General features: G+C 44.4%; 1 protein-coding gene across 7 annotated transcripts in view; it reads right to left on the bottom strand.

Moving 5' to 3' along the window:
- Positions 1-12,524, bottom strand: part of cfap65 (cilia and flagella associated protein 65) — a 473,759-nt gene that overhangs the window by 322,826 nt on the left and 138,409 nt on the right. For all 7 annotated transcript variants that reach the window (XM_068034809.1, XM_068034810.1, XM_068034811.1 and 4 more), the window contains exons 30-31: positions 9,484-9,636; positions 1,789-2,469 (exon numbers count right to left, since the gene is read on the bottom strand). In XM_068034809.1, the coding sequence (XP_067890910.1) occupies positions 1,789-2,469; positions 9,484-9,636 (834 nt within the window). The remainder of the gene's footprint in view (positions 1-1,788; positions 2,470-9,483; positions 9,637-12,524) is intronic.

The following is a 12,524-nucleotide window of genomic DNA, read 5'->3' as shown; positions in this document are numbered from 1 at the left end:
CAGGAGGAACATACAACTGCCTTAACCTCCATTCCCACTATTCTAAATTCCCAAGTTTTTAACCAATCACACGATAAAACAAGAAGAGAAATAGAAAAAGCCTTACCTTACCTACACACAACCGAGTCCTTTTTCTGGTAAGAGGAGGAGGGCGGGTGGGAGACACTACAAGAGTAGTGTCTCGGGTTCAGAAACAGCCCAAATATATAGGTTTCTACTTACCCAGCAGTCCCTGCTCCACCGAAACTCCCGATGAAATTGACTTCCCAGCTGTTCACTCCTCACTCGCAATGCCTGTGCTCCTGGAAAAGCTGCACAACGAAAAGTTTCACCTGTTGCTCAAATTTTTGGGACACATTACCCTTCCGGGGAATTCTGAGGTAGACAGGGCCGAAAATGACAGCCTTATAGGTATATAGGCCATACGTCCCAAAGACTGATGAATTGTATCAAACAACATGTCCCTTCCGCTGTTCACAATGGGCAAAAGGTACAGACCGTGCTCAACCAGCCTGTGCTTGCAAAATTCAAAACACAGCGTCCAGCATTAGATGTGATTACGCGATTGGACAACATTGCCTAAATAATCCTCAGTTTGCTAAGAATTATGCTAACAACCAATTTAAGATAGTTAGTCGAGCTTGCAGTGTGGCGCATTTGCACGTACTGGAAGCCACAAATATTAATACACAGCCCCCTGTTCTTTGCAGACAGAAAGAACATGTACACACATTGCACCCATTTCAGCTAAACTAAATAAGTGACCGTAACTCACCAGTTCATTCCTCAGGGCAATGCCTTGACCAATCAGAGTCAAGCTGCCTGGCTTAAATTTAAAACAAAGCTTGGCAGTTAACTGTCAGTCATCATAAACTGGTGCATTCTCCATGACAATGCCTCTACCAATCAGAGTCCATTTGCCAACCAATCAGCACTCTCTTCTCATACAGTATAAATTTGTTGCTTTCCTTACATTGGTAGTCTTGCGAATTGTTCTGATGTGTACAAGACGAAAAGCTTCAACAAAATATCTCTGTTTTCAGCAATATTCATAGTAAAACACACTGAGGCACTTCACAGGAGCATTAGCAAACATGATTTGACAACAAACTACATGAGGAGATTTTAGGAAAGGTGGCTAAAAGCTTGGTCAGAGAGGTAAGTTTTAAGGACTGTCTTAAAGGAGGAGAGAGAAGTAGAGAGGCAGAGAGGTTTAGGGAGGGAATTCCGCAGCTGAGGACCTCGGCAGCTGAAGGCGCAGCCACCAATGGTGAAGCGATTAAAATCAAGGATGTGCAGGTGGCCAGAATATAGTGCCTTTCACAACCTCAGGATGTCCCAAAGCGCTTTATATCCAATTAAGTAATTTCAAAGTGTAATCACAGTTATAATGTAGGAAATACGGCAGCCAATTTGCACAAGGCAAACCCTCACAACAGCAATGTGATAATGACCAGGTAATCTGTTTTCTTTATGGATGAGGATTGAGGGATAAATATTAGGCAGAACACCAGGGATAACTCCCCTGTTCGTCTTCGACATGCGCCGCTGTACCTTTTACTTCCACCCGAGAGAGTAGATGGCATCTCTGACAACACAGTGCTCCCTGAGTATTGCACAGGAGTGTCAGCTGAGATCTTTGTGCCTTCTAATTTAGAGGTGGGAGTGCTACCCTCTGAGCCATGGCTGACAGGGTTGTAGGGGGTTTGCAGAGATAAGGAAGGGCTCTCCATTACTCACCAAGCATATTGTGCAAAACAATTCTCTTTCTTTGTCGTGATTGCTCACCTTTTCAGCTGCTGCCTCCGTGCGAGCTGTTCTTCCAAGCGAATGGCACTTAGTGATTCTTGAATTGCCTCAGTCAACCGTTCTTCATCCATTTCAGTACCAGCCAGGTCTGAACTCTGATTGATGTCTGCGGTCGCTGATACAATCGAGTTCACCTCTTCTTCCACTTCTATCGGTTGGGTACTTTCGGGTTCCTGGTCCCAACTGACATTTGTGCTCTGTGGTACATTCATGGGCACCTCTTCCTCGGCTTCTGCCTGTTGGGTATCGTCCGTTTCCTGGTCCTGACCATCATCTGAGCTCTCTGGTGCAGTGGAAGTCTCCTCTCCTTCAGCTTCCATTCGTTGGTTATTGTCCAGTTCCTGGTCCTGACCACGGTCACCATTCATCACTGCAGTCAAGGTCAACTCTCCTTCGGTTTCTGTTGGTTTATTGTCTGGTTCCTGGCCCCGACTAGCATGTGTGGTCACTGGTACAGTTGAGGTCACCTCTTCTTTGGCTTCTATCGGTTGGATATTGTCCGGTTCCTGGGCAGCATCTTTGGTCTTAGTATTCGCAAGCTCACTGCTCTTCATGGCCAGCTCCTCGCCTTCCTCACTCCAGAACTGTCTGTAATAAGGGATGGGCTCAGCAGTTCCTTCAACCAGTACACGTTGAAAATGGATGTCTTCCTGCAGACACCTTGGATAAAATAAAATAGAAAAGAACCAATGGGTTTTATTTAGCCCTTAAATGCGTTGCAAAATATAACCACGATAAACTGGTGGCTTCTACTGGTTGAGGCTTTGAGTCTCGAGATTTATTGACACAGATTTTGCTGGACAAAATAACAACTTATATTTATATAGCACCTTTAATGTAATAAAATGTCCCAAGGCGCTTCATAGGAGCATTATAAAACAAAATATGATACCGAGTCATATAAGATGATATTACGTCAGATGATCAAAAGCTTTGCAGGTTTTAAAGAGCATCTTAAAAGAAGAGAGAGAGGTAGAGAGGTTTAGGGAGGGAATTCCAGAGCTTAGGGCCTAGGTAGCTGAGGTGCAGCCACAAATGGTGGAGCAATTAAAACCAGAGATACTCAAGAGGCCAGAACTAGATCAGCACAGATATCTCAGACAGCTGCGGGACTGGAGGAGATTACAGAAATAGGGAGAGGCCTTGGAGGGATTTGAAAACAAAGATCAGAAGTTTGAAATCAAGATGTTGCTTGACCAGGAACCAAAGTAAGACAGTGAGCACAGAGGTGATAGGTGAATGGGACTTAGTGCAAGTTAAGAAATGGGCAGCAGAGTTTTGGATGACCTCAAATTTACGGAAGGTAGAATGGGGGAGACCAGCCAGGAGTGCATTGGAATGTTGCTCATCGTTATTAATGTGTGAACTATCCAGCAACTTGTGGAGAGGAATAGATTCCCTGTAAATTATGAATTAACAGAGGTTGCTGGATGATTTGCACCTCCCCACTCCAGCAAAATCCAGGCCCATTGGCCTTGATATTTACTAGGACAAGTTTTGAAAGCGGTGGGATAGGAGTCTTGGTTGGTTAAAAGGTAAGACAGTAGAGATACAGTGACAGATTTTTAAGGAAATATTTAATCATTCCCAGCAAAGATTCATCCCAGTGAGAAAGAAAAACTCTGAGAAGAATGCATCATCTGTGGCTAAATAAGGAAGTTAAGGATGACATCAAATTGAAAGAAACACTACAATTCTGCAAAGATTAGTGGCAAGTCAGAGATTGGACAGATTTTAAGAACCAGCAAAGGATGACTAAAAAATATAAAGAGGGAACAATCAGAATATGAGAAAAAGCTATCTAGAAATATAAAAACATAATACTTCTACAAGTATTTAAAAAGGAAAAGAGTAACTAAAAGCGAGTGTTGGTCCTCCAGAGAATGAATCTGGAGAATTAATAATGGAAAACAACAAAATGGCAGAAGCATTGAACAGGTATTTTGTGTCAGACTTCACTGTGGAAGACTTAGAAAACTTCCCAAAGATACTTGAAAATCAAGAGGCAAAAGGGAGGGAGGAACTTAAAACAATCACCATCACCAGGGAAAAGGTACAGGGAAAACTATTGGACCTAAAGGCTGACAAGTCCCCAGGACCTGATGGCTTGAATCTTAGGATCTTAAAAGAAGTGGCTGCAGAGATAGTAGAGACATTGGTTATAACCTTCCAAAATTCCTTAAATGCCGAAAGGGTCCCAGCAGATTGGAAAATTGCAATGTTACATCTTTATTCAAGAAAGGAGGGAGACAGAAAGCAGGAAACCATAAGCCAGTTAGCCTAACATCTGTCATAGGGAAAAAAATCTTTTATTGAGAGATACAGCACTGAAACAGGCCCTTCGGCCCATCGAATCTGTGCCGACCAACAACCACCCATTTATACTAATCCTACATTAATCCCATACTCTCTGCCACATCCCCACCATTCTCCTACCACTTACCTACACTAGGGGCAATTTACAATGGCCAATTTACCTATCAACCTGCAAGTCTTTTGGAGGTGTGAGGAAACCGGAGCACCCGGTGGAAACCCACACAGACACAGGGAGAACTTGCAAACTCCGCACAGGCAGTACCCAGAACTGAACCCGGGTCGCTGGAACTGTGAGGCTGCAGTGCTAACCACTGCGCCGCCCAAATTACAAGAATCCACTATTAAGGAGGTTATAGCCTCAGAAAATCATAATGGGATCAGGGAGAATCAACATGGTTTTGTGAAAGGGAAATCATGTTTAACTAACTTATTAGAGTATTTTGAGGAAGTAACAAGCAAGGTGGATAAAGGGGATCCTGGAGATGTAGAACATAGAACATAGAACATTACAGCGCAGTACAGGCCCTTCAGCCCTCGATGTTGCGCCGACCTGTGAAACCATCTGACCTACACTATTCCATTTTCATCCATATGTCTATCCAATGACCACTTAAATGCCCTTAAAGTTGGCGAGTCTACTACTGTTGCAGGCAGGGCGTTCCACGTCCCTACTACTCTCTGTGTAAAGAAACTACCTCTGACATCTGTCCTATATCTATCACCCCTCAACTTAAAGCTATGTCCCCTCGTGTTTGCCATTACCATCCGAGGAAAAAGGCTCTCACTATCCACCCTGTCCAACCCTCTGATTATCTTATATGTCTCTATTAAGTCACCTCTTCTCCTCCTTCTCTCTAACGAAAACAACCTCAAGTCCCTCAGCCTTTCCTCGTAAGACCTTCCCTCCATACCAGGCAACATCCTAGTAAATCTCCTCTGCACCTTTTCCAAAGCTTCCACATCCTTCCTATAATGCGGTGACCAGAACTGCACGCAATACTCCAGGTGCAGCCGCACCAGAGTTCTGTACAGCTGCAGCATGACCTCGTGGCTCCTAAACTCGATCCCCCTACTAATAAAAGCTAACACACCATATGCCTTCTTAACAGCTCCATTAACCTGGGTGGCAACTTTCAGGGATTTATGTACCTGGACACCAAGATCTCTCTGCTCATCTACACTACCAAGAATCTTCCCATTAGCCCAGTATTCTGCAATCCTGTTACTCCTTCCGAAGTGAATCACCTCACACTTTTCCGCATTAAACTCCATTTGCCATCTCTCAGCCCAGCTCTGCAGTCTATCTATGTCCCTCTGTACCCTACAACATCCTTCGGCACTATCCACAACTCCACCGACCTTCGTGTCATCCGCAAATTTACTAACCCACCCTTCTACACCCTCATCCAGGTCATTTATAAAAATGACAAACAGCAGTGGCCCCAAAACAGATCCTTGCGGTACACCACTAGAAACTATACTCCAGGATGAACATTTACCATCAACCACCACCCTCTGCCTTCTTTCAGCTAGACAATTTCTGATCCAAAGCACTAATTCACCTTCAATCCCATACTTCTGTATTTTCTGCAATAGCCTACCGTGGGGAACTTTATCAAACGCCTTACTGAAATCCATATAGACCACATCCACGGCTTTACCCTCATCCACCTGTATGGTCACCTTGTCAAAAAACTCAATAAGGTTTGTGAGGCACGACCTACCCTTCACAAAACCGTGCTGACTATCTCTAATGAACTTATTCTTTTCTGGATGATTATAAATCCTGTCTCTTATAACCTTTTCCAACATTTTACCCACAACCGAAGTAAGGCTCACAGGTCTATAATTACCAGGGCTGTCTCTACTCCCCTTCTTGAACAAGGGGACAATATTTGCTATCCTCCAGTCTTCCGGCACTATTCCTGTCGACAATGACGACATAAAAGTCAAGGACAAAGGCTCTGCAACCTCCTCCCTAGCTTCCCAGAGAATCCTAGGATAAATCCCATCTGGCCCAGGGGACTTATCTATTTTCACACTTTCCAAAATTGCTAACACCTCCTCCTTGTGAACCTCAATCCCATCTAGCCTAGTAGTCTGTATCTCAGTATTCTCCTCGACAACATTTTCTTTCTCCACTGTAAATACTGACAAAAAATATTCATTTAACACTTCCCCTATCTCCTCCGATTCCACACACAACTTCCCACTACTATCCTTGATTGGCCCTAACCTATCTCTAGTCATTCTTTTATTCCTGATATACCTATAGAAAGCCTTAGGGTTTTCTTTGATCCTATCCGCCAATGACTTCTCGTGTCCTCTCCTTGCTCTTCTTATCTCTCCCTTTAGATCCTTCCTGGCTAGCTTGTAACTCTCAAGCGCCCTAACTGAGCCTTCACGTCTCACCCTAACATAAGCCTTCTTCTTCCTCTTGACAAGCTCTTCAACTTCTTTAGTAAACCACGGCTCCCTCGCTCGACAACTTCCTCCCTGCCTGACAGGTACATACTTATCAAGGACACGCAGTAGCTGCTCCTTGAATAAGCTCCACATTTCGATTGTGCCCATCCCCTGCAGTTTCCTTCCCCATCCTACGCATCCTAAATCTTGCCTAATCGCATCATAATTTCCTTTCCCCCAGCTATAATTCTTGCCCTGCTGTATATGCCTGTCCCTGCCCATCGCTAAGGTAAACCTAACCGAATTGTGATCACTATCACCAAAGTGCTCACCAATTTCTAAATCGAACACCTGGCCGGGTTCATTACCCAGTACCAAATCCAATGTGGCATCGCCCCTGGTTGGCCTGTCTACATACTGTGTCAGAAAACCCTCCTGCACACACTGGACAAAAACTGACCCATTTAAAGTACTCGAACCATAGTATTTCCAGTCAATATTTGGAAAGTTAAAGTCCCCCATAACCACTACCCTGTTACTCTCGCTCCTGTCAAGAATCATCTTTGCTATCCTTTCCTCTACATCTCTGGAACTATTTGGAGGTCTATAGAAAACTCCCAACAGGGTGACCTCTCCTCTCCTGTTTCTAACCTCAGCCCAGACTACCTCAGTAGACGAGTCCTCAAACGTCCTTTCTGCCACTGTAATACTTTCCTTGATTAACAATGCCACACCCCCTCCTCTTTTACCCTCTTCTCTGTTCTTAGTGAAACACCTAAATCCCGGAACCCGCAACATCCATTCCTGTCCCTGCTCTACCCATGTCTCTGAAATGGCCACAGATGTGCTGTATTTGGATTTCCAAAAGGCATTTAAAAGGTGCCACAACAAAGTTTACGACGCAAAATAAGAGCTTATGGTTTGTGGGTAACATATTATAGTTAGGTGCTTGATGGCCGGCACAGACACGATGGGCAGAAGGGCCTGTTTCTGTGCTGTATAACTCTATGACTCTATTAGTATGGATAAAAGATTAGTTAGCTAGCAGGAAGCAGAAAGTAGAGATAAATGGGTCTTTTTCAGGTTGGCAAGCTGTAACTAGTGGACTGCCTCAGGGATCAGTGCTGGGGCTCAAATATTTACCATCTATATCAATGACTTTGACAAACATATGGCAGCTAAATTTGCCGATGACATAAAGATAGGTCGGAAAGTAAGCTGTCAAGAGGACATAAAGAGTCTACAAAGAGATTTAGATAAATGAAATAAGTGGGCAAAAAAATTGGCAGATGGCGTATAATGTGGGAAAATACGAACATGTCCATTTTGGCAGATAGAATAGAAAAGCAGTATATTATTTAAATGGAGAGAGATTGCAGAACTCGGTGGTACAGAGGGATCTGGGTGTCCTGGTACATGAATCACAAAAAGGTTAGTGTGCAGGTACAGCAAGTGATTAGGAAGGCAAATGAAATGTTGGCATTCATTACAAAGGGAAAGGAAGTTAAAAGTAGGGAAGTTTTACTGCAGCTGTACAGGGCCTTGGTGAGACCACATCTGGAGTACTGAGTACAGTTTTGGTCTCCTTATTTCAAAAAGGATATAATTGCATTAGAGGCAGTTCAGAGAAGGTTCACTCAACTGATTCCTGGGATGAAGAACTTATCTTATGAAGAAAGGTTGGGCCTTTACCCATTGCAGTTTAGAAGAATGACAGGTGATCATATTGAAACATATGAGATCCTGAGGGGGCTTGACAGGGTGGATACCGGGAAGATGTTTCTTCTTGTGGGGAGAATTAGATTAGGGAACACAGATTAAAAATAAGAGGTCTCCCTTTTAAGACAGAGATGAAGATTATTAGTCTGTGGAATTCTCTTCCCCAGAAAACAGGAGGCTGGATCATTGAATTTATTCAAAACTGAGTTAGATAGATTTTTGATAGACAAGGTAGTCAAGGGTTATGGGGGCAGACAGAAAAGTGGAGTTGAGACCACAATCAGATCAGCCATGATCTTATTGAACGGTGGAGCAGGCTCAAAGGGCCAAATGCCCTACTCCTGTTCCTATGAACCCTGCAAGTCCCTTAGTTTTGACTTTAGCATACCTTTTCTTCAAGCAGGTTTCCTGAGGAAGCCAGCCTGATTGGCAGGCTTGGCTCCCTATTGGGCAGGAAATGCTTCAGAGGAGGTCACAGGGCAGGAGCAGGTAGGGAGCCTACAGCTGAGTTAGTCGGAGGGTGGATTCAGACCTTTGGGGTTGGGGGGTGGGGTGAAGGGCGCTGATCCTTGGTCCTGGAAAGGCAATGATGGGCAGGTTGGCTTGGAGGGCCAGGAGAAAAACTCTTTCTCCCCCTGGCCCACAAGCAGTGCTGTAAAGGCACTTATCATTTTCTTGAAGCAGTCCTTTCCTCCTTTAGCTGTCAGTTTCCCAAGGCCCGGGAAACACGGCCAATCAGCGTTAAACCTGGAAGACAGATTAAGTAAGAGGTACGCAGCCTCATTATAATATTTAAATTGCCAACATGCCTCCTGGAAGCAGGTTTGACCACCTCCGTTAAAACAAGAATTGGGCAGGTTGGAGGGGGGTTGGGTGTTTGGCTTGACTCCAGTTCACCTATTTTTTTTTGGTGGGGGGAGCATGGTTAAAGTTACCTTTAATGCTTCTTTTTCCCACCAATTTTTTTCTGAAGACTTTGAATCTTTGTTGACATACAATTCCACAGGCACAACCTCTCCAGAAACTGTGGCCCAAAATAGCTACCGTGCATTTGTGAGCTTTGACAGTGACTATTATTCTAGTTATTATACAAAGCTTGGCTTTCTATTGCTGAAAATTGTTGGAAGGAAGGACTGAGGGAGGAAAGGGGTTGAATGGCTTCATTGTATGATTCCAAGAACGTGAATGGAAAACCAGCCCCATGGCCTATGTGATAAAAACACTCACAATTACCTCAGAACAGTTGTGAGGATGTCAGTTACAAGCCTCATGCCTTCTTTTGAGGCAGACCTGAGGGAATCTGCCGAACTGTTCTTCCACTTGCCCCAGGTTTTCCCACTGCTTCCAGGTAGTGAGATAGCCGAGAGCGGTTCTGAAATAACGTTTCTGCCAATCGAGAATGCAATGCAACGTCACTATTATTACTGGAAAAAAATGCAATATGTCTACTTATTCAGAAATCTCATGCTCATGACAGGAAAATTCAATCAATGGGAGCACGGGTCTGCTAATCGCCACTATTATGCTGTAGCGACGGCCAGCAACTCTAGTTGGACGAATCCTGAGATATCTCATCACCTGACCTCCTTTCCAAACTGCCTACCCCCTCCCACTCAACACTTCATCACCTTCTCCACGGCCAAGAGCAGACTTGACTGTCAAACAGCCATGCTTACCATCTCTGAAATATATATTTTATTAACGTCCTAATGATTTCTCAACCGAGTTTTGCTCATAGCAGTGTGTGTGGGAGATTAATCTGGAGACTCCAGGGAAATCCTGGAATGACAACCCTATTGTAGCCCTAATTCAGGCCTGTGCTTTTGGTGAGCGAGTACTGATTTTACCCTTACATGAAATAGGACTGCAGCTGCTGAGCATGACACTATGACTGAGCAGAGACAACACAATCATAAATGGAAGCACGCAATTCCTGAAACAATCCGAATTACTGAAATTAACTCAGCTGCATCCTCATGCTGTGCAACACAGCAGCCATGCTACTGTCAGATTTTCAGATACCGATGTGGGGGCGAAAATTCTCTGTTTGCAAAGACAGAATCAGGGCAGTGGAGCCTTGAAGCCTTTTGCTTCTTGGATAAGCAGTGTAGAGTCTAAAAAGCAGGATTGTAACATACGTATTTTACAGAAGTTAAGAACTGCCATGGAACTAAATGCCATACTAAATGGCTACCTGGACTGAAACACAGGTAGGTAGAGTTATCAGGACAGTGATGCAAATAACTAATTAAAGAACTGAACTGTAATACAGGTGTTTGCTTTGGAGAGGCCATGATTAAAACATTGGCAAATAAGATGAGAGTATCACCGGACGGGAGGTCACACAAAGTTGATTTGGGAATTATGCAATCGCTTTAAGTTGAGGGGTGATAGATATAGGACAGATGTCAGAGGTAGTTTCTTTACTCAGAGAGTAGTAGGGGCGTGGAACGCCCTGCCTGCAGCAGTAGTAGACTTGCCAACTTTAAGGGCATTTAAGTGGTCATTGGATCGACATATGGATGAAAATGGAACAGTGTAGGTCAGATGGTTTCACAGGTCGGCGCAACATCGAGGGCCGAAGGGCCTGTACTGCGCTGTAATGTTCTAATTCTAATTGCTACCTTCAGCTATCATTTTTAATTGAGAAACTGAGGTGAAGGCTGAGAGTGCCACCATGGTTTAATACAGTAATAGACAAGGCAAGGCAAAGCAGAAAGTAATAATTAGTGAACATCAAGTTTTGGTTTTCAATCGCTGTGGATCGCAGAAGGAAAGAAAGACTGGAGCCCCGGCAATCCTTGGTCCAGATCCACCTGCCTAAGTGAGGCAGAGCGTGTGCTACTGACCCCTGTTCTCCAAACACACTGGAGTATCTGGACTCAGGGTGGATTCCACTAACTTGCATTTTTTTGGCAGGCGTCTTCGCCAGTTCAGACACACCTTGAGCATCTGCTAAAGAATGGGAAATCCACCGCTGGAAAGACATATGGGGGAGTTGCTGATAACCCCACCTTACCCACCCCGAGAAGTGTAGCAACTATGGTGATTGGCTCCCTTTGTAGGAGGACGGATCTAAACCAGGGCCTCCAATGAATTTCTTTTTATTCATTTCATGGGATATGGATGGTGCTGGCAAGGCTATCATTTATTGCCCATCTCTAATTGCCCTTTAGAAGGTGGTAGTGAGCTGCCTTCTTGAACCGCTGCAGTTCATGTGGTGCCAGTACGCCCACAGTGCTGTTAGGGAGGGAGTTCCAGGATTTTGACTCAGTGATAGTGCAGGAACAGCGATATAATTTCAAATCAGGATGGTGTGTGGCTTGGAGGGGAACTTACAGATGGTTGGGTTCCCATGCGTCTGCTGCCCTTGTCCTAGGTGGAAGAGGTTGCAGGTTTCGAAGGTGCTGTCGGAGGAAGTGTGGTGAGTTGCTGCAGTGCATCCTGTACACACTGCTGCCATGGTGCGTCAGTGGTGGAGAGAATGTTTAAGGTGGTGGATGGGGTGCCAATCAAGCGGCTGCTTTGTCCTGGATGGCTATTTTGCAGCACATTGAAGGTTTTGGGCAGAAGATGAAGGGGGAATATGAGGAAGAACTTTTTTATGTAGCTGTTGGTAATGACCTGGAACTCGCTGCCCACAAGGATGGTGGAAGCGGAGACAATCGCTGACTTAAAGAGGAAGTTGGATAGCCACTTGAGAGAAATAAACTTGAAGGGCTACGGGGATCGAGCAGGGGAACGGGACTGACAGCATAGCTCTGTGGAGAGCCAGCATGGACTCAATGGGCTGAATGGCCTCCATCTGTGCCATAAATGAATCTATGACTATGTAATTAATGGTTTGTATTAATATTTTAAAAGTCACTTTTAGTTTTGGGGAATTAAATGTGTAGCTGTAAGAATTTCAAAAGGTTGCAGACTACCCAGGATTTAAAGTTCAAAGATCTCTCCATCCGTGCTTACAGAGACAGAGTTTGAGAGATGAGAGCCATAAAACAGCAGGTGGACTCATTTAGTTGGTAGTTGAAGCCAGAAAGTCGGGAAGGGATTGCTTGGTCATTGTTAGCAATATCAATTATTCATGTGGGCATCAGAAATGATAGATGCTTTGGGAGTTGGAGGTAATTAGTTTAAATTGCTATCTGAGACATCCCATATATATCACAATGCTATGCAGCTAGATGATGCAGGGGGTGCCGGTTGGTCAGGTTTTTTCTTCATCTCTGTCCTTGCTAACACAGACAATCAGTTGGCTTTTGGAAGTCACTTGG

Source organism: Heterodontus francisci, chromosome 7, assembly GCF_036365525.1.
Source record: "Heterodontus francisci isolate sHetFra1 chromosome 7, sHetFra1.hap1, whole genome shotgun sequence".
Lineage (NCBI taxonomy): Eukaryota > Metazoa > Chordata > Chondrichthyes > Heterodontiformes > Heterodontidae > Heterodontus > Heterodontus francisci.
Note: the sequence above shows the minus strand (reverse complement) of the source record. Positions and strands in the feature narration are given on the sequence as shown.